Source organism: Myiozetetes cayanensis, unplaced genomic scaffold, assembly GCF_022539395.1.
Source record: "Myiozetetes cayanensis isolate MyiCay16 unplaced genomic scaffold, myiCay2020 scf6-25, whole genome shotgun sequence".
NCBI lineage: Eukaryota > Metazoa > Chordata > Aves > Passeriformes > Tyrannidae > Myiozetetes > Myiozetetes cayanensis.
Window position 1 is genome coordinate 38,503,252 of NW_026087853.1, and position 21,635 is coordinate 38,524,886.

The window sequence follows — 21,635 nt, forward strand, 5'->3', positions numbered from 1 at the left end:
ACTGACAAGAGAGTAGGTGTCTCCTGGAATGTAAGGCTTTCTAGTTTGTTTTAAGGTTTTAAAAAAATATTGGCAAATACACTCGTAAGATTTCTGGAAACCAACTCCAGGGCACGGAGTTGTATCCCATCTTCCTCCAGGGAACGGGGCAGTTTTGGCCTGCTGGTCTTGCTGCAGCTATGAGGCAAACAAGGTTGATTGGTTTAAATCAAGGCTTCCCACTTGCTGATATAAAGCATGATTAATGTGAGTGATTTAAATAATTCATTTAAGCTTGCATTTGATACTTTGTTAAAAGGAAGCTTTAATCTAATTGGTTAGGCTCACCTAGTAATACTTCTTGCAAAACAGGACAATACAGTCTGTCTATGTGCATCCACTTATGGTATTATTTCACAGTAAATGTTTACATTACAAAATGGTCATTTGTATTTACTAGGTGATTTTCTTTCTTTGTGACTTGTACAAAACTGCATTTGCATGAAGAGGTCAAATCAAATGTGCCCCTTTTTTATAATTGTACTTTAGTCACACAAATCATGCACTGCATACATAAGAGGAAATATACTTGCTGAAGTGTGTGCTATTAAATCTGACTTACTCTATCAGGGTAGTGTTATCTGTACTTAGCAGAATGAAATGAACTGGTTGGTTTTGGTGATTGTGTCCTTACAGATCTTACAATGAGCGTAACTCATTGTCCCTTGTCTTGTTTTTCTTTGGAGACTGGAAGAGAGAGACACCTCCCACCCATTTCATGCTGCCTCCCCCAGGTTTGAGTGAACTGAACTAATTTTATAAGTGAATTGAAGAAACTAATGTTTCTGCCTTTTAAAGAAAGATCTCTTTTGTACTTCAGTGGATTCTGGTTCTGCAGACTCAGTGGCTTTCTTGAGTTTAGGAATTACACTCTTTAAACATCCAGCAGCCATCCAGCTTGAACAGGGGACGCCTGTGTTTGTTTAAATGGTTGTTTTAGACTTTATCATAAATTGCCATTAATTTGGAAAATAAACTGAACAAGTGTAATCTTGAAAACTGTGTGTAAAATCCATTTAAAGGAAAACATTTGGAATTTAAATAGTCTCTCCTAGGGCCCCTATGAAATGAGGGCAAAGAGGTAGGCTTCTACAAAAGCTCTGTAGTGTATCTTGGTTGCCAGGGACATACATGCAGAAATGTGCCAGCCCCCAAAGGACTCCACATACCTTGCCAGTGACTTCTCCTGGAGGACTTCCCATGGTCAGGCTGTTAGATAGGCACATCTAGTGGCTTTTTGTGCACATACTGTCAGAAACTCACAGGCAACTTTGTGTGGGCACGGCAACTTGCACCGGAACGGCCTTTGAGACCTGCTGTGGTGGTGCATGCCTTGACGTGCAGGCACACGTGCACACACAGAGTCCTGTGAGCAGCCCTCACCAGGCTGCTTTGGCTTGCATGAGAAGTGCCACCACGGCAGAGCAGCTCACTCAGCTGCAAGCTCTGAGAGTAGAAGGAGAAGCTCTCACGTGGCCTTCAAATACCAACTTTGTCATTCTGGTCTCCTGATTGTCTGCTTCCCACCCTTGGCTATTTTCTGTAGGAGAGGAATAATATTCTGTTTCCCGTGAAAGGGCCAGGAAGAAGTTCCAAAGATGGGCTTTAGTGTTTAAAGCTGATGAGGTGGACAGATTCTCAGGCATCTGCAGGTCTGGGCAGGAAACCCTAGGTAAGGATATGATTTAAAGCATGTGGATGGGCAAGGTTGCACTGTTCCCCCTTTTAGGAAGGTGTCAGAATCCCTTAGCAAAGGAAGAGGGAACTCCTGTTGTGAGGAGTGTTTTAAAATGTAGAATAAAGTTTTAAAATATTAGAGGTAAAATAACCATAAATCATATAATGTAGTCTCTGTTATCTGACTGTGTCTGAGAAGAGGAGATGTAATTTTCTGGCCTATATGGGGCTGAAGAAAAATTTTCCCTTGGACTGTAGAAAGCTCCCAAGTTGCTGTTTGTCCTTCTAAACAGGAGTGGAGAAAGGAGAAGCCTTTGTCTGAGGAGAACATCAGTTGTCTCCCTATCACCTATACTTTGAGGGCATTTTCTGTTGTGCTACTTTTAAGCAGCAGCCTGGGGTGAAGGCTGAAGAAAAAATAAGAAGAGATCATAGACTTTGTCCTCCCTTGTTTCAGTATCATCTTCAACTGCTACTCCCTGATACTTGCTCTGGGTGGTGCCTTTAGCAGTGTCCCAGAATCTGCAGGCCATCCACACCCTTCTCGCTTGATACAAGGATCAAAATAAGAAATGGAGCCGCCTGTTGGCTTAGCCCCATTGCCCACTCCCGCGCACTTGTATGTGTGCTCGCATTTTCCAGCCCTGATCTTGGGTTCGCATTTGTTTGCTTGCTGGCTTCATACAGACCCTGCTGGAGTGTCAGTCTTTGCAGGATCCCTGGCTTCTTGTTTGTCTGTGGGTCATGTGTGATGGCTTCCTTCTCCTTGTGGCAGGGAATGTTTCAGAGTTGGGAATGGATTGGGTTCCTTGCAGCATGATGCTTGTGACAGACTCCCGTGGTCTGATGGTTACGTGCTTTTGCTTTTTTGCGTTGGAGCCTTTGTGCAGACTTTCAGTTTGTTCTGGGCTGTGTTACTGGGGCAATAGGAAATCATTGCACCTCCACTGCCTTTGTGCCTTGGTAGGGCTCTCTTTCTGCAAGGATGAGGGTGAGGCCTCCTGGGTGCTTGGAGATAACCTGTGAGGAGAGCCAGTGGCTCTGGTTTCCCACTGGTGGGTGTGCCGTGAGTGCAGCCATTTCACTGGCTGGTGTTTGAGCAGTGGACTCTGTCCGGCTCTGGACTGTTTTCCAGCTGAGTATTTGTGGTGATGTCAGGCAGTGTGAGAAGGGAACATGACTTGGCAGGACAAAGTCTGCAGAAAGTTCAGCTCCACATTTGGCCAAGGGCCTCAGAGGGAATGAGATCTACACACACATTCTCCTACACAGCCTGTCACACGCCCTCTCACATGCTCCTTCCTGTCACAGGAATCTCTTTCTCTCATTTTCATACCTTTAACCCTTCCCTCCTAGCTTCTGCCTGGTGGGTTTATTAAACCCCCCCCCAAAATCTTTATTATGCTGCTGTTACTGTGCCCTTGTTAAGGGTTCAGTTGCAATGACCCCCAAAATCAGAAATAGCCCATACAGGCCAGGATCCAGAATAGCAGTCAAAAGCAGGGCAAGTTTACTTTGCAACAAAGCACTTAATAGTCCTTTATTCTGACCTGCACTCCTCTGCCAGTCTTCACTGTGTTTCTTGGCAGCTGCTCTGATCTTTACTGCTCTACTGCAGTCTTCTGGCTGGTCTAGGTTTGCATATATACATCTGCAACCCCTGCATCTCTCTCCCTGTTCTTCTAAAAAGCAGTATTAGCAAAACCTGACAAGATACATCCCTTGTAATGATTGAGTGGAATAGACTGACAGTCAGGCTTACTCTGGAGCAATTTAAAACTCTGTTCCAGTATCCCTCCGATCTGTTCTTTATATGGGTATTTCTGTGGCACTGTAATTTCTTCCTGACCTCTGTGCTACATCTAGGGGTGATACTTCTATGAATGGAAATTGGTGCTTTCCCCTACTGCCCTTAAGGGAATATTAATGAGTTTCCTGCCTGTTTTGCAATCCAGTACTGTATTTCTGTTTTGCCTGTGAGGGGTAGTATTTATTTTGATTGATGGTTTTAGGTGGGATGGTGCTTGGATACAAAGTGCTGTATAGATACATTATTAAAAGGCTGTTTCCCAGAAACAATCTTGTATCAGTTAGCAGCATGCTGATGGAAGTACACTTGGGGTGGGAGGAAAGGAGGAAATCAGAAAACTGAACAAACAGTCGCATTGTAAGCAGCCCTCCCTTCTGTTCTTTCCTCTTTTGCCTCTATTCTTCATGTCCTCTAGTTTCATAGCTGGTAGAGGATGAAGACTAGTTTGAAAGAGAAGGTGGTTATGAATTGAGGGCTTTAAGTTCTCTTTTAGGCATTGCTGTGATACATCCCACAGCTTTGTGTCCTTTGTCATCTTGTGTTCTTGGTAAAATGCTGCAGCTGCTTTTTTGCTTTTTTTCTACTTTAATAGCTCAGTGCTGAGAGTGGACTGTGCCATGTTCCTGCTCAGAGGAGTCAACAGCAGTTTGGGGTCCTGTGTTGAAGAGATGAGATGAGACAGTCTGGGGAGCTGAGCAGATTTCCCTTTTGTGATGGCAGCTGAAAAAGATGCTTGGCTAGAATAGGCAAGGGTCATGAAATGTTACTTCCTTACTGCATAGTTCAGTGGAGATTAAATTATTTTTTGAGGAAACAATCAGGTGAACAATACATTGTGGGATTATTTATCATTTTTTACATACAAAAAAAGACCTGAAGTGCTCTTTTCTAGACATAACCTAGTAGGTTTTCTTATTCTTTATGGACTAGGTTTAGCTGCTTTCCTGGCATCTCCACTACCAGGAGGTTGTTTTGGGTATTTATTCTTACTTTTTTTTAAAGTTCTGATCTCTTGCTTCACTTTGGAAATCGCATTGGGATGGTTTCTCAAATCTGTTGTGAGTCAGATTTGTGTTCCCTGAAGGGGGACTGTAACATCTGTGGAATTAAGGGTCATAAAGGAGGTATGTAGGATCCACGGTAGAGTTTTTATTCTGTAATGCGGTGCAGTGGTGAAAGTCTACAATAATTGAAGAGGCTTCTCTAACTCTCCCCCCTTTCTACCAACTCCTGTGCAAGCCTTGTTTCAAAAAACCAACTTTTTGGACCTAGTTGGTTATTGCCGTTACCTCTCTCAATGACATTGTGTATTTCCTGTCTCTTTTAAACCCTGTTCTCTGGGAAGATGATGGAAGCTCTTAAACTCTGGGCCTCGCTTATGTTTTGCAAATCTGTATATAGTTGTTTAGAACAAGATATTGGTGGCTGAGTAAATACAGAAAAGGTGTCCTGAAAGAAATTGAGTCTGTGGGCATGTTTTCATGCTGCCACGCAGTGGCATTTGTAAAGAAACTAAGGTGGTGAGGTCAGGTCACATTTTCAGCCTTCAAGGAGGACGTGGTGGGCTGTCATTGCATGAAGGGTGTGTAAGAGCTGGTCAGCAGCAGGAATAATCAGCTGTAAACACCTCAAGTTTAATTTTCCAGATTGAAGGGGGATTTTGTTAGTTAGATTGTTTTACAGTAGGAAGTTTTCTTCATTGCTTGAACACTTCACATTTGCTTTTATTCTTTTTTGGTTTGTTTGTTGGTGTGTGTATCTGGTACTGTGGTTTAGAAGTGTGAAAGAATGACATCATTACCAAATACAGGGACCCTAGAAAGAAAAACAGACACACAAACCAAAACCACCTTTGCTTATATACATTTAGATGTGCAAGGGGAAAAAAGGCTTGCTGCTAGGATAGTTAAATTTGCTTGGAGAAGTTGAGTGGTATTGACAAAAGAATGCTGTTGCTATTTTAAAGTGAGTTTCCATAGGGAAAATTTGCTATTATATGTGATGCTGACAAACATATTCTGTGGACAAGGCTCCAGGCTGGATCCCCTCCCTTCCCCTTTCCAAGGAGTGGCACAGAGCTACCCTTTGCTTCTCTGCAGGGGAGTGGGGTAGCTGCTCTACTTTGTATGTTGCATCCTCTTGGGTGTAGCACAGATGGGATTTTTCCTGTTGGAAGCTCCTATCAAAGCCTCAGTTGTGCTTCCTGCCATCTGAAGGTCAGTGTGATAGTGGTGTTGAGCTGTTGATGGGCTGGATTCGCGGTCAGACACGGGGAATTATTGCAGTTCAGCTACAAAGAGCAAGTTCTGCCCATGTTTATCCCATGAGTGCTGCAGAAGTTGGTGTTGCTCTAAAGTGGCTGTGCTCGGCCTGCTTCCCATGTTGGGACACTGGCTTCACAGCTCACCTGGCCAGACAGAAGTGAGGAAGGATGGCTTGTCATTTTACAGGATGGCTTGGAGGGGAGGGGAAGATGGTGGGATGCTGCTACTGTAACATCTTCCTTGCTGTAAGCTGGTACATTCCCTAGTTTTTGCCATTCTTGAGGTGTTTATAATCTAGGTTAGCCAGAAGCTTGAAAACTGAGGTGACAGTAGAAAGCCTAGAAGGGATAGAATGGGTTGGAGATTTGTTACCCAGATCTGGGTTATGTTGTTTTCCAGGGTTCAAGGGAACTTGTGTCAATGGCCTTTTAAAGGAATTTCATGGCAGCAAGGTGGCCACATTGTTCCTGATATCACTTGTTATTCATTTCCAGGAAAAAGTCTATCGTTTTACCATAATCTCCCTCCCTCCTGCCCTCCCTCCCACTCCCCTCCCCCTCTCTCCTCCATTCTCTCTTCTTCTTCCTTTCCCTCTATCCACTTGTCTGCCTCTTTCTCCTTCCCTTTGTTAGAGGGACCAATGCTTCCTTGCAAACAGGAAGAGAGGCGAGAGCAGCCCTGTGTGCAGTGTGAATGAACTCCAGTAACCTTGTCTCCTTTCTCCTCCTCTCAGTTGCAGAACCAAGGACATCTGGCAGTCGGGAGAGAGCGAGGGAGGAAACATAAAGGCACAGCCCATTTCAGGATCTTATCCACCCTGAAAGTGATCACATATATGCTCTCTTTTTCCTCTTGCTCTGTGTGTTGACATGGCACTCTTTGATCAGGCAGAAACTGAGAGGTAGGCAAGGACAAACTCAAAACCTCAGCCTTTGCCAGGCAAGGTGTGATGAGAGGCAGGTGAGAGGGGAGGGACATCTGCTGCTGGATGAGGCATGTGAACAGGAGAGCTGACTTGCAAAACGGTTGCTGTTGGGGGTGAGGAGTTGCTTTGCAGAGCCTGTAGGTCCCCTGGTGGGAGTGGAGTCAGCACATTGTGTCATCATCTGGTATAAAATTTGGGAAGCCCTATTCCCAAAATGGGGGGGATCCACAAACTATGTGGGAAAGGAATCTTGTACTCTGCAGATCATGGACAAGGAGTGAGTTTGATTTTTTTATGTGGAGCAAAGCAAAAGTACTTTGGGCTTGTTCTCTCCCTGAATTACTGTATTCTGTTTGGTAGTAAAGTTGTGCTTTATGATCCTAATTCACTTTGCTAACCTGTTTGTTCAATTGTTTCAGTCCTGTGTTCCTTCTTGACTGATGTAGGGTGGAACTGGCTTGGAACTTTTGTTGCTGCCATTTTTTATAATAGCTATTCTGTGGGTGAAGAGTGCCTAAGTCCTATTAAGTTCAGATTCAGAAATGCCCACAGACCTCTTTGCATTTTGGTTGTAATATAAGGTCTAATTTTGGAAGGAAAGTTATGCAGACTTCCTTCCAGTTTGCCAGGACTCACCTTTAGGGTGTTTTTCTATAATAGCCTGACTTTCCCTTCCTCATTTTCTTCTATTCCTTTAGGCATACCGTCTTTCAGAATAATACTTTTCAGCCTAACACCATTGTTACACCTCTGCTTCTCTTCTCAGTACTCTTTCCAACCAATTGACACTCATTTATTTTAATCTGTTCAGTTGTTAGTCACTTCTGCTATTGTTCTCTGACCTCTGTCATGGTTTCCATACCTGACCTGGGTAGGAGACAGCATGCTTTGTGTTGAGACCAGGCTAAAGCCAGTGAGAGCTTGATGCTGCAATGAGAACCCAGTTCAAAGGACAAGACAAATGCATGGGCAAAGGCCGTGCCAGAAGTCAGCAAAGTCATGGGTAATAAAGGAGTTGGTCAGCAGCAGGAGTAAAAGCCGAAGTAAGGTGGGGGTGGGGGAGGCAGGCTCTGAAACTCAGAGCTAGAGTGGGAGAGGTGGGAATAAGACCCTTAAGGTGAGGGCAAGAGATGAGAATGCAGCTGCCCATCCCTGGGAAGCAGGCTGGGCAGCCAGGAGTGACTTGTAGGACTCTTCTGCATAATTGTCAGAGGCGGCAGCAACTTCAAAGGCTCACAGACCAGTGCTACAAGCTTGGGCAGCTGCTCATGGTCAGCTGAAGCTTAGCTGGACAAGAAATGAAAGCAATCAGGAGGCCGAAGCTTTTCTTTATCAGCTTGGGACTGATGGTGGCTTACAGGCTCCTTCCAGTTTGTGGTTGTCTTCGTGCTTCTGAGAGATCAAAATGGATAACGCGATTTCAAACTGCGTCCCTTCAGTTCTCTGTAGAGAGGGATTTACAGCAGGGGCACAGAGCTGGTCTGTTCCCCGAGAGTTGTAGAACTGTTTTTTCCATTCTTTGTAAACATACTGTTCAAAATCATTCTTTATGGTTTCCTGTTGCACTGCTTTGCACACTCTGCATTTTCATGTTTTGTCTCTCCCATTGTCAACCTGAAGGTGATTGTCTTTTTCTCATAAATTTTGACAGTTTTCCCATGTAATATTACCTAATTTTCAGTGACAGATTATTTTTCTGTCTTGAAAGGTATAAGTGTCTCTTTCAACTTTTTCCTAATTGAAACTTGTTATATATATTTACTTTTGCCCTGCTCACAGCCCCTCTATCTGTTCCAGCATTTCTAGAGAAATGTGTGATGCAGAGGGAATGAAGAAGAATGAGCCAACATGAGCTGGAAATAATCTTTATTCCTCTGAGACAGCTACAAGGTAGTACCAAGATCCTAGGGAAGATTGTAAAAATCCTCTGGCTGCTACACCAGACATGGTAGAGGAAGAATATTGGTTCACAAAATATGTTTACTCCCTATGAAAGGATTGGAACAGTGGTGTCTCCCAAGGGGCTTAGTTCTGTGCTGGTGCTGTAGTGTCCTGTAAAATCTCAGTGCAACAGGTGGTTTTTTTTTTTTTTGGCCATTTAGATCTGCAGGCAGCATTTGATACCCAAGGTAGTGCCATCACTGTGCAAGTTGTTGATGTCATTGGAGACCATTATGCACTGCCATGAGCCCAGCATTCAGAGATTGATTCACATTGGGGGCTGGCGCTTTTATTGCATGTTAGAATACATTTAGAATCCAAAATACCAAATTATATCCCTGCTGTGGTTACCTCTGAAAGATAGCCCTTCCTGTCAGATGCATTTGTTTGCCAACAGCCTACCAGGCCCACACACAAAGGCACAGTCCTGTTGACACACAGCAAGCAGAGTCATGTTAATATATGTATACAAAGGTAAGGTCTCTTCTGCCAATGCTGACGTGCTGCAGAGTAAAAGCTTTATGCTTGTGATTCATTGCAGAGCTGAAACATAGCCATATATTTTCCCCTTGGCAGAACACTATTGGATATTGTAATTTATATGGTCAGGACTGTGATGAGTAAATCTTGTTTTGAAAGATCCCAGAGACTTGAACAAACTTCCTAAAAATCTATTGTTTCGTGTGAACATCCAGTATTTGGAGGTAAAGGGCTCACTGTACTATTCCTCTGATTATTCCTGTGTTCCATAGTACAGTTTCTTCAGAGATATGCCTGCATCTGATCTGATTCCCGATCATTAAACTTCTCACAGAAGGCACCAAAGAAGGAATACCAGGGAGAGGACAGCACTGTTTAGCAGAAGTGTCACAGTAACTACATCTGGCTTATTTGGTTTCTTCACGTGCTGTGCTAGTCAATGCTATCTCCTTTACTTATCCTCAATGAATGCTGGACAATAGTTTGGTATATTCTGTAGCTTTGTGTCTGTCGATGACAGGTCAAATCAAAGACTTCCAGAAGAATGCATAAGTGCTTCATCTGGCTTGGAAGAGGACTCCAGCTGGGAGAATGGGATGAGACTGTTGTTGGAGGAAATAATGAATGTTTCTGGCATTTAGCATGAGGTGCAAGAGCCAGGGCTGCCATCCTTAGTCTCTGAAAAAAGCAGTGCTTTCTGATGCAAGAGTGATGACCTTGAGACCATCAGTGTCTGAGTTGTTCAGTTGTCTCAGAAAAGAAGGGAAGAAGGAAGAAATGGAGTAGGGCAAGGCTGGTGGCGACACATTTCAGAAGTGTTTAGTGTTGTATTTGATACATGGGTGGCAAGGGCTGGCAGAAGATTGCTTCCCTCACCCTTTTATCTCCATATGTTTCCTCATTGGAATATGTCTGGTCATCAGGTTCCTCTGTTCAAGACTCTGCATTAGAAGTGATTGCTTCATTTCTTGTCACTTGGCCAGTCCCGGGTTCTAAAACTGAAGGAGTTGAGACAGACAGTGGGAGGCAGCACAGCAGATTATGTCAAGAAGACAGTGTTCCCTCTTGCAGTTATGGCTTGCATCACCTTTCTGCATTCTTAGTTGAAGCGGTCTTGCAGATCAGGAGGTGTGAATCTCTGATAACACGATTCTTAGTACAAAACTTGGCAAGATTCTTATCATTTGAAAACAATCCTCATGCATTTCTGTGAAAATTAAGTCCTGGGTTTAGTCATACAACCTCTCATTTGTGTGCACGTGTGGAAAATGGTACTTTGCGTTTCTTTACCTAGCACCAGAGGGCTGCTGTTTGTAGTTAGAACAGTTTTGCACATCCTGCAACTGTTACTGCACCTACAAACCCAAAAGACCCTGTGTCATAGGAGCAGAGAAGACAAGCAACCTTTCCTATTGGGCCCATTCTGTTTTGGGAAGGCTGGAGGCTGGTGCATGAAGCAGGAGCACATGGGTTTGTTTTACAGAACAAAGATAGTGGCTGGTAGGCCTTACCCCTTGCTGTGTCCTGAATGTGCACATGGATTTATACTCCCTTTCCTCTTGGTAGCTGCAGACTTCTCAGGATGTCTGCTGTCCCTTAGACACACCCCTTTGGGCTCCAGATGTCTCGCTGACAGCAAGTTTCACTCTTGCAATGTCAGTCAGGGTTGTGTGGTTTACACAGTTTTGAAATTCCATCAAACTGTACCCTTCTGTTTGTTTTGGGTTTTTTTTTCTTTTTTTTCTGCAATACATTGCCATTGTGGCTGGGATGCAGTAAGACTGGGTCACTGAACTGAAGGTGGTGGGGCCTGAGCACTGTCACTCAGTTCCTCAGCTGGGAGATCAAACTCTTCCTTTGAAAAGTTGCTGTGGTACTGCTACTGGTGATTCATTCTGCACAATAATTAATCTTTGAGTGAGTCTGTTGCATGGTGTAAAGGAATGTGGAGATGCAGAGAGGCAGTATGCTTACCTTTCTTGTTTCATGCCCAAACATATCCAGAGACATCTGATATTGGCATCAGTGAGGAGCTTATGTAGGACTGGGAATACGAGTCGGGTTTGGGTCTGTTTCAGTGAAGTTTCTGTCTCCATCTGATGTTCTGTGCCTCTCTCCAAGATTTTCAACTGCTGCAGGATTTTCTGGGGAGACTTTAAAAAAAAAGTTGGTTGTTCCTTTGAGAACCATGAGTCTCTTTGAATTGGTTGCAAATCACATTTGTAGCCTCCCACGACAGGATTTCTTCCTTTATATGGCTTTGAGTTTCATATTTGCTGTCACTACTTTTATCCTAGATAGTCTCTTTCTTTCTTCAGCAATTCAATGGCTGCGTGCACCAAAGGGGAGGAGGAAGCTCTGAATTGCTTATGCAGTCTGAGGCTGTATTTACAAAGGTCACGTGAATTAATGTGCCCTGTGGGTTTTAACACCTGCATCCACAGTGTAATAGGAGATGGCAGGAGCTCAGCAGGCTTGACAGTATGACTTGCTTTTATACTTAATGACTGTTTTAGAGTACTGGGAGGGGGCTGGTTTGTGGAAGCATTGCTTTCATCCTTGTCTTTGGCATTCTAAGAAAAGTTGCATGGTCTGATCCAAATATCCAGGAGGGAAGAAGCTCTGCGTCTTGATGGTCAGCACTGCAGTGTGTGAGGCATGCCTCATGTGATACTTTTGTGTCTGAGCTGCTGCAGAGCTTTCTGTCACCTCTTGTCTTTCAGAGAGTGACAGGCTTCCAGTCGTGAGCTCAATCACTCAAGTTAAACTGGTACAGGCCTTTCACGTAGTTGCTTTTTAAATCAGTTAATCTCTTTAGCTTGCATTGGTAAATCACTGAGTTAAGATCAACTGATCAAATGCATGTTCAATCAGATTAGGGATGTTTACATTAGCAGTTTGCATCAGTTTCACTGAGTCTGTGTAGTTAAACCAGTAGGGCCTTCTTCTGTGCAGGTGGGGATTTTTGGAAGAAGTGATTGGATTTGCTCTGCAGTTTCAGGTTCTGTAGTAGAGTTCGGGATGTATAATGAAGATGCTTTTCAATATGGTTTGTAAGTGCCAGAAAAGGCTATCCTCAGTAGGTTGGCAGTGAATTTTACTGAGGGAAGGCATCATGGTCATTTGCTATAGGTATGATACTGGCTTTCAATTTCTTCCTGTAAGTGAAGGGAGTATTTGTCATCTTATCTTTGATACATCGTTGATCTTTCTCACAGTCTTTCGCTGTTGATAGTAATAAGGAACTTCACTGTTTGTAGTCTCCACTAAATAATTATATCAAAATTATCTTGTACAGTTTTCTATATGCTCTGCAATACATGCCACAAAATCCAGGGCAGCTGGCAGCAATGAGCTATTTGTTTGTTACTAGAAGCTTTAACAAAGACCACTGGTTATAAAGTCTGGAATTTCCCTCTTACACACTTGGAGAGGTCAGGGCTGAAGTGTCCTGGTGATGTTAGCAGTAGTGAAGACTTTTTATGCTTTGATAAATCTTTTGGCAATAAAAGGATAATTCTGCACCTGGATGTGCTAATCTTGTACCTTTTGCCACAGTTTGTACAAATACTGTGTTTCAAGAGTATAAACATTGATAAAACAAAGCTAATTAAGGAAATGAAATCTTGAAGCTCACTTGTGGTGCAGCCCTTAATAGATTTTGCAAGTTAATATCTCAGTAGCTGAACTCTTGCCTCTTTTGCATCTGTTTGTTTTTTCCACAGGTACTTCCTTTCTGACTTTGAGTAGCAGAGAAAAAGCTAAAGACCTTGAAGAAAGACGCCTACGGCCCCTTGCTTGGCAGAAACAATGCTGCAGCGATGAGATTACAGTGAGCCCTTCCTGTGTGGCCTCCATGGGTCCCACTCAACTCAGCACACAGGATCATGGGAAGAGGGTGGCAAGTGTATTTGAGATGGAGGAGGAAGGGCTTTCGCTCTTCCCTGGCTCAGAGAACCCCCCTGAGCATGCAGGTATGGAAAAATTCTTACTAAATCCATGCAAGCTAAAGGCTATCCTTTCTTTCAGCTGCAAGCAGAATTAATAGCTGGCAAAATGTTAGGACAAGCTCTGCTGTGCTTGAGGCACTAAGAGATAACGTCTAAGAATAGAATCAGTTATTGATAGTTGAAGACAACTGGGTTTATCTGAGTGATAAATATTTTGCTTATTTGACCTTTTAGAGACTAGGTTCATGGCAGTAAAATGAATTTATTTTTGCTAGCCTTATCAAAAGCTGCTGAACAGTAAAGTTTTACTACAGGTGACAATCCAACAAGGATAGGTGGTGCAGAGCAATGATAGATTTTTGCAGTTTCATGTAACGGGAAGACAGTAGAAGTTTCTTCTACATATTTCTTAGGTTAACTGAGGTTAAAGAGCATCAGGAAATAAAATGGAGATTTTGTAGTTAAAATCGCTGCTCATGGCCACAATCCTACACTTTCAAACTATAAGATGACATAGTCTAGCATCTCTGGACCAGTAACAGGAAAAAAAGGAAAGCACAAGTGCATAGTGTCAGCAGCTTAATGAAAATATGACAAATAAATGTATTTGCTCAACAGTGAGGCAATCAGCAATCCCTGATATAAAATAAAGAGGCAATCTGAGCATTGAACGAGGACTCATCAGTAGAGTAGAAACAAAGGGAGTAGTTAAAAGGTGATATATGAGCCAATAAAAGTCCTTAAACCAGATTTGAGGACAGGAAAAGAAAGCAACTGATAGATTGTTTCCTTACAAAAAGGCAAGGAAAAAAGTTAAAAAATGTGGAAAAAATTATTAAACAGGGTATCTTCAAAGGAGGACCCTAATGTGAGCTAAAGGTTCAGAGATGGTGTTCATGCTTGATATATCTTGTGCTATTTTTGTATTATCTTTAACTACAGAAAATGACAATAATCAGCTATATAACTAAAATGTTTAGTGTTCAGAGATGGAAAATAATTTGCTTAGATCAAGAATAAACCTGTCTCAATAAACCAGTCATAGAAAAGGTAATAAGATGTTTATGTAACGTCCTAAAGGCAACTAAGAAATCCACAAGGTGGACAGATTCATCTGTAGAAGTCATTTGATTACTCTGCTGTTCCTCAGAAGCGTATGAACATCACTTAAGGCTTTGGAAAAGTTGTTTTACCAGTTAGTCTGCCATTGCATTTATTTATACTAAATAATCTGAAATAATTGTAGACATTGCATAATTTCCTCTTGCTAATATATTGTGTGAGGAGAAATGATTGGTAATATATTGGGTGAGTCGAACAAGAAAGGAGAATATCAGAAATTTAACCTTTCTGATGACATTTTGTAGCTCTGCAGTGAGAAGTGCAGGCTGAAATGAGTGACCTCCAGGCCTCTGTAAAGTCAGTGGGATTGAAAATCAACACCAAGACACTTAAGACTGAAAACTAATATGTAGTGAGGAACACTAATAATAATTTCTGAGACTGACTTAAAATGGTTTACCATTTCAGGAACTTGAGCAGACTAGTAGGTGTAAACAAGAGTAAGGATTAGAAGTATTAGATCAGTAAGTACAAAAATTAAACATCCTATTGTAAACCTGATGCTTATCAGGAAATGCAGTAGCCTTGTCCTGTGAACCAATCTGTATGCATTAATTCCAGTGTAAAAGGCTTTCCAGGCATATCTAAACATAATCTGGAGACTTATCAAGACATGTTGCATGTTATCTTTATGAACAGCTGCCATAGAAGAATCTATAATATCCGACATACAGAAAAATACCTGCACTGTGAACTGTGTAGAATGCTAGATGTTGGCCTGTCTAGCGTTATATGGAATAAAAAGAGAGATAGTTAGTAGGCTGGGATGCTTGATTTACGATGCATTGGAGAAAACCAAAGATGTTTTCAGAATGCAGAGCTGCTGCTAATATTAAGATCTGTCAGAATGATGTAGGAAGAGCTGGAGCTGCTGCATAAGACCATCTGAAATGTGAAGCAGTAGTGCAGGGCCTGTGTTTCAGATAGAATAACAAGGTTCAGTAAATGAACTGTTGACTATGAGAGTGTTTCAGTTTTAGGAGTGGGGAGCACTCTTCTTGAAGAAGAAATGATGGCTTTGGGGTTCCAAAGGCTCTCAGAGCCTGTGCAGTGTGCTGCTTGCCTGTGTATACACTCCATAAGGTGCTGTGTTTTGTCTCAACGGTTTCCCCAAGTGTTCCAGTTACGAGGACTGCCTGCTCAGTCTGCCTTTTGTAGGGTCACAGTTTCAGCAATGTTTTTTTGTCACAATTAGGTCTATGAACCATTTTTCCTTATTCTTGTGCATGAATATGGCAGAGAATAGAACTAGGAGAACTGAAGGTGAGTTCTGAAGAAACTGCTTTCTGCACAATCTTGGATTTCAGCTCAACTTTTTTGTAGGTCTTTCTCACATTGGGGACTTAACTGTAACTGAAAGTGCAGAAGAGCATCTGGCCTGAATATGTTTTGGCTCTTCCATCCTGTTTTGGAGAGGAACAAGTGTGAAGCTATATTTGTTTATATATTTGAGGTGAAACCTTGGGGCTTATGTCAGTCGTTTGTCACAGAAGACATGCTTGTCCAGAAGGGGAGTGTGTGAAACAGGAGCCTTGATCTTTTCATCCATGTGTTTGGGAGATGGTGGGAGTGAGGAGGAGTGAGGATATTGGCTATTTTAAGGAATGTGGCAGTCAGCTGCAAACATGCTTCCTTCATGTGTGGTGTTTTTTTTTTTTTTTTTTTTTTTTCGCTGGGTACTGTTCATTTCAGCAGAAAATCCCCCCTTGAAGCGGAAGAAGGGCCCAGCCCCTAAGATGCTGGGAAATGAAGTGTGCAGCGTGTGTGGGGACAAGGCCTCTGGCTTCCACTACAACGTGCTGAGCTGTGAAGGCTGCAAGGGCTTCTTCCGCCGCAGCGTCATCAAGGGAGCGCAGTACGTGTGCAAGAACGGCGGCAAGTGCGAGATGGACATGTACATGCGTCGCAAGTGCCAGGAGTGCCGGCTGCGCAAGTGCCAGGAGGCGGGCATGAGGGAGCAGTGTGAGTGCAGGAAATGGGGCATGGGGGCATGGTGGTGTTGGGACAGGAGGCGTGTGGGAGCAGGCCGGGGGGGCGGTGGGTGTAAAGCAGGGGGCAGTGTGAATGCTTGGGAAGGAGGGGACACGTAAGACAAGCAGGCTGTGTGTTGGAATGCGTGTGGGAAGTCACTGAGAGCTTAGCAGGGATCACGTGGGGAGGTGAGGCTGTTAGTGGAACACCACTGGTGTGCTGAGAGCCCCAGCCTTGCTTTATTCCTTGTAAGAACTTGTGGACTGTGTGGGCAGAGGAAGGACTCGCACATTCTTCAGGATGCTGTCGAGTGTATCAGTAAACTCAGGCTTCTGTCTGTCCTGTGATCAGGACAGCAAGATTGGTCACCATGCTCCTTGAACAACAGGCACTTTCCGTTGCCTCCTACCGTGAGCTTGCGACAGAGGTCAAGGGCAGCACCACAGTACTGCAGCTGTGTTTGTACAAGAGCTGATCTCATTGCTCCCTTTAGTGAAATCTGCTATTTTTCTCACACAAGTCATAAGGCTGTTGTTCCTGAATATTCACCAGTGTTTCTGCTCACATGTCAGGAACAGCTCTCCTTGGCCAAGGCATCCAAGTTTCATCCCTTTGGTGGCCAAGACTGACTGAATGGATGCTTGATTCATGCGAAGTCTCCTTTACTGTCATCCAGCACCCAGAACAGTGAGGAACAGGGGGCATTTCAGAAACATCTTATAAAATAATGCTACACCAAGGAAACGTGCTGTTTGGTTTTTCCAGCACGAAACACAGCACATCAGTATCTGTCTCACTGGTTTGTATCAGCATACCATATGCTGTGTTTACCTCATTTGCCCCTGTTCCTGAGAGCTACAAAACAGATATATTTGAAAAGTGATATAGTAAAACTGCCTGTTCACTTTACTTCCCTTTTATTGCAGGTAGATAGAGAGAGCCTCAGTTTCTGTATTTACTCATTGTCTTGTGTTGAAGACAGCTCAGGAAAATTAGGTCAAAAGTGTTATTATTAAGAGCTTGGCAATTCTTGTCAATGCTGTAATCCCCACTGCAAATTTGCCCGTGTTAATTTTGACAGAAACTGAGGGCTTTTTCCTCCAGCTGTTTCACTTGGAAGGTCATTCCAGAACTTCCCTCTAGTAATTGCTGGAAACATTCTTCTAATTCCCAGACTGAAGTTATTCATGGCCAGTTTATTGTTCTTAAGCCAGTGTGAACTATGAGGTTAAATAGTTCCTTCCTGGCAAACCAAGTAAGTTAGATTGCTTTGAATTTATCATGGTGCAGAAGCTTGCACATAGGCAGTTTTCAAGATTCAGTAATAGCCTATTAACAAGTTACCAGTTATAAACTTTTTGTGCATTTGAGTCGCAAGATGAGGGACTGTAATCACTTGGATTAACTATTTGCCTTCTTAAACTAACACTGCGAGTAGCATTCTCTAATCTTATAGATCCCCCTTAATTTGGTTATTGTATTAAATGTCTTTGCTGTTAGAATTGTAAATTCTGTGTGTGCATGTACCTGTGCATGCATCTTCTCTGTTAGAATCTGGGTATAAAGGGTCCTCTCAGTTTGAATGTGTTATGTTCTTTGTCTGTCCTTCCAATTCATGAGTACTCTCTCACAGTAATTCTCCAGTTCTTGTCTTCACGTTTAACATGATTCGTTTAAGAAGTGCAAGTATATAATTGTCCAGTTTTGGGCCCTGCTTTCCTGTGTAGGAGCTATGTGTCCTTGTTACCTGTGTATAAAAAAATGGCCAAAGAATCTTTCAGCACCTTTAAAATCTTGTTTGTAAGTCAAGCCTTGCTTACTTATCTTTGTTCCTGAAGATGCAGAGGTTTATTTCCAATCAGTCCCTTTTCTACTTCTTGTTGTTCATCATTAACTCAGGATGCTTCTGGAAAATAACCCTTGAATCTAGATATATCTGCTAGTTTCCTTTTATTTTTTTTTTGGATATAGCTTTCAGATAGTTTTTGCAGCTTTGGCTTAAAGAAACAACAAACCTTCTCTACATTCACATCAGTGAATTCTTCAGTTCACAGAATCATCCTCAGTTCTTCTTAGGGCTGCTTTCAGTCCAGTCTCTGCCCTGCCTCCATTTGTGCTTGGGATTGCCCTGACCCATGTGCAGGATCTTGCACTTGTCCTTGTTGAACTCTCATGAGTTCAGCTTCATGAGAGGTTTGAAAGGCCCACCTCTCAAGCTTGTCAAGGTCCCTCTGGATGGCATCCCTTCCTTCCAGGGTGTAAAGCACAGCCACACAGCTTGGTGGTGTTGGCAAACTTGCTCAGGGTGTGCTCAGTCCCACTGTCCGTGTCACTGACACAGACATTCCCAGTACCAACCCTGAGGAATGCCACTCGTCAGTGCTTTCCACTTGGACATTGAGCCGTTGACCACAACTCTTTGAATGCAACCCTCCAGCCAATCTCTTATCCACTAAGTGATCCATCTGTTAAATCCATGCCATTCCAATTTAGAGATGTATTGCTCCTGAGCTTGGAGGAGGTGATCCTTAAATATTAAACAGCTTTCTTGGGCTTTCTCTTTCCTCCAGCATTTTATCCTGTAGTACTTTACTGAGCAGATCCTTGAAGAGTCCAGAGTCTGCTCTCCTGAAGTCCAGGCCAGTGAGCTTGCTGTGAGTGCTCCCTCCTTGTTGCCCCAAGGATCTTGAAATTCACCATTTCATGATCACCTGCAGTCCAGGCTGCCCTTGAGCTTCACGTTCTCCAGCAGGCCCTCCTTGATGAGAGCAAGGTCCGTCACAGCACCTCTGCTCATTGGCTCCTCTATCACTTGGAGAAGGCAGTTATCATCAGCACATTGGAGGAATCTCCTGGATTGCTCATTCCCTGCTGTGTTGTCTCTCCAACAGATATTGGGGTGGTTGAAATCTCCCAAAAAGACCAGGGCTTGCGAATTTGAGGCCACTCCTGTCTGTCTATAGAGGGCCTGTCCACTCAGTTTTCTGGTCAGGTGACCTTGTAACAGACCCCTTCTATAATGTCACTTCCCTGGGCAACTTTAGTGCAAATCCCTCTTCACAGGTTGGCAAGCCTATGAGTGAAGATGTGTTTCCCCTTCTGTGACAGATGGTTCCCATTAGCCCCCAATAAATCAGATGTTTCTGATTTGTTCAGTTCCTTACAATTTTACATCCAAATGACATCTCCTTTGACTTAATGACAGAAGAAGACTTCTAGCTCTGTTCCTGAAGGACCCGTGGTTGGTCCTCAGTATGTTTTATGGAAAGTTATTCTTTCACTCTTCATCTTGCTGTATGTTACTGCTCTACAGTTTGCTGGAGATGGCCTGTATAGCAAATTATCCTTTCTCTCTCAAACTCCATTCAGGACTGGCTCTGATATCTGAAGAGGAAGGTGAAATGACACAAGCTGTTAAATGAACAATACTGGAATAAGGCATAACAGCAGGATAGTATAAAATACAGTGGACGCACCATGGCATGTGAAAGGAGCACTTGCTGGAATCTGTTATAACATGACGTTTTAGGGAATTGCTCAGTGGGGAAAGTCACTATTGTTTTTCTGAGATCTGCAGGGCATCATGAAAGGAGCTTCTGCCCTTTGTGAACACTTTGCATGATGGTATGATTAGAAGAAAGGTAATAGAACAACTTAAAGCCTGAATAGAGGGAGAAAAAGATTACGGTATCACTCTGCTGTGTTGTGTACGCTCTGCTATGTCAGATGCAGGCAGCTGTGATCTCCACCTCTCCATCCACAGCACGTTACCCTGTGTTTAGTGTAGTTTCCAGTGTGCTTCTACGATTGATCACAGGCTATTCCTGCTTTAGATGTTCTGTCTGAAGAACAGATCCGACTGAAGAAACTGAAGAAGCAGGAAGACGATCAGGCTCGGACAGTTGTGGTGCGTCCAAACCCTCCGAATCCGCCAAGCCCTTCCCACAAACTAACGCCGGAACAGCTGAACATGATAAAAAAGCTTGTGGCTGCTCAACAGCAGTGCAACCAGCGCTCATTCACAGACAGGCTCAAAGTGACGGTAAAAAAAATCTACAAGTTTACCAAAATAAAGAAAAATTGAAGTTTGGGGGGCTGGGTTTTGGGTGAAATATTTGGGAGAGCAGAGATAGCTCAGGCGTTGCATCTGTGGACTAAAGCTCTGTAAAGTATAGCAAAAGATGATGTTCTGATGTTGTTTAATTTTCTTTCCTTATTCATTTCATCTTTTCATCTTTCTGTCCTGGCTTAATCTTTCACATACCTCTCTCTCGCTCTCTGTGTCTCTGTATGTCCATATATATTTATATATGCTGTCTCTTCCCATTCCCACAGCCATGGCCTCAGATTCCTGACCCTAATAACCGTGAAGCGAGGCAGCAGCGTTTTGCTCACTTTACAGAACTTGCAATTATCTCTGTGCAAGAGATCGTGGACTTTGCCAAGCAACTACCTGGCTTCCTGGAGCTCACCAGGGAAGATCAGATTGCTTTACTGAAGACATCTACCATAGAGGTGAGAGTTTGGCTCCACCACAATGCACAGTAGCAGAGATGAAAGAATTTAGAGCTACCCACATGGAGAACTAGTTCCATCCCTTTTTTTTGGGATGGTGAACTGAAGGACCTCAGCTATGGGACCATTACTGCAGTGCCAGGTTATACTGGCAAAGAGTCATGGAGGAGAATGAGACAAGTGCCTTGGTAGTGGTAAGCAGGAACTTCCCCTTTCCCAGAAGCAGACACCACAAAGGATGCAGCAGAGTTTATCTTGGAATTTTTAAGCACTCTGAGAGAAACTGGATAGTTTTTGTTTAGGTTTTTTTGTTTTGTTTTGTTTTGTTTTTCAGATATGCTCTTAACATTTAGAGAATTATTGATGTTGTAACGTTCTTTCCTGTTTTCAAATAAAGTATATCTATTTCTGGTTTCAGGTGATGTTGCTGGAGACATCTCGGCGCTATAATCCAGAGATTGAGAGCATCACCTTTCTTAAGGACCTGAGCTATAATCGGGATGACTTCGCCAAAGCAGGTGGTGCATTAGACAGGTGTTTCTTCCTTCCCTGTGTCTCGTGTTCTTACATATTTTCCTTTTTAATGTGGACTGCCAGAAATAGTATGTGGGGTCAGATGAGAAGCTTAGAAGAGGACCAGACCAATAGCCCCAAAAGCCATATGTTTTTTGCTTTTAATATGTGATACTAGTTGAGTTCATGTCTTTTTTCCATATGTGAACTTGCTTGGGAAAATTTGGACTCTAAAAGGATGAAAATGTAGTAGGAAATGTCCACCTAGGGCTAGCAGCTGGTGTGAACTTCCTTGCTGGTAGAGATGTGATGTGAGAGCTGTATCAGATCATAGCATTTCAAACCACAGTCTTCTCCATTGCAGGTATGTATCACTTGCTAATCCGGATACACACCTCGAGTGAGGACATTAATGTGATTACATTTCA

General features: G+C 43.1%; 1 protein-coding gene across 6 annotated transcripts in view; it reads left to right on the forward strand.

Moving 5' to 3' along the window:
• The window catches only part of NR1H3 (nuclear receptor subfamily 1 group H member 3), a 31,218-nt gene that overhangs the window by 5,128 nt on the left and 4,455 nt on the right, over positions 1-21,635 (forward strand). For 4 of the 6 annotated variants that reach the window (XM_050336074.1, XM_050336069.1, XM_050336073.1 and 1 more), the window contains exons 2-6: positions 12,862-13,110; positions 15,901-16,170; positions 20,013-20,221; positions 20,515-20,694; positions 21,113-21,212. In XM_050336074.1, the coding sequence (XP_050192031.1) occupies positions 12,993-13,110; positions 15,901-16,170; positions 20,013-20,221; positions 20,515-20,694; positions 21,113-21,212 (877 nt within the window). In that variant the 5' untranslated portion in view covers positions 12,862-12,992. Of the gene's footprint in view, positions 1-8,512; positions 8,606-12,861; positions 13,111-15,900; positions 16,171-20,012; positions 20,222-20,514; positions 20,695-21,112; positions 21,213-21,635 lie in introns of all 6 variants that reach the window. The other 2 variants (XM_050336071.1, XM_050336070.1) reach the window with 2 other exon arrangements.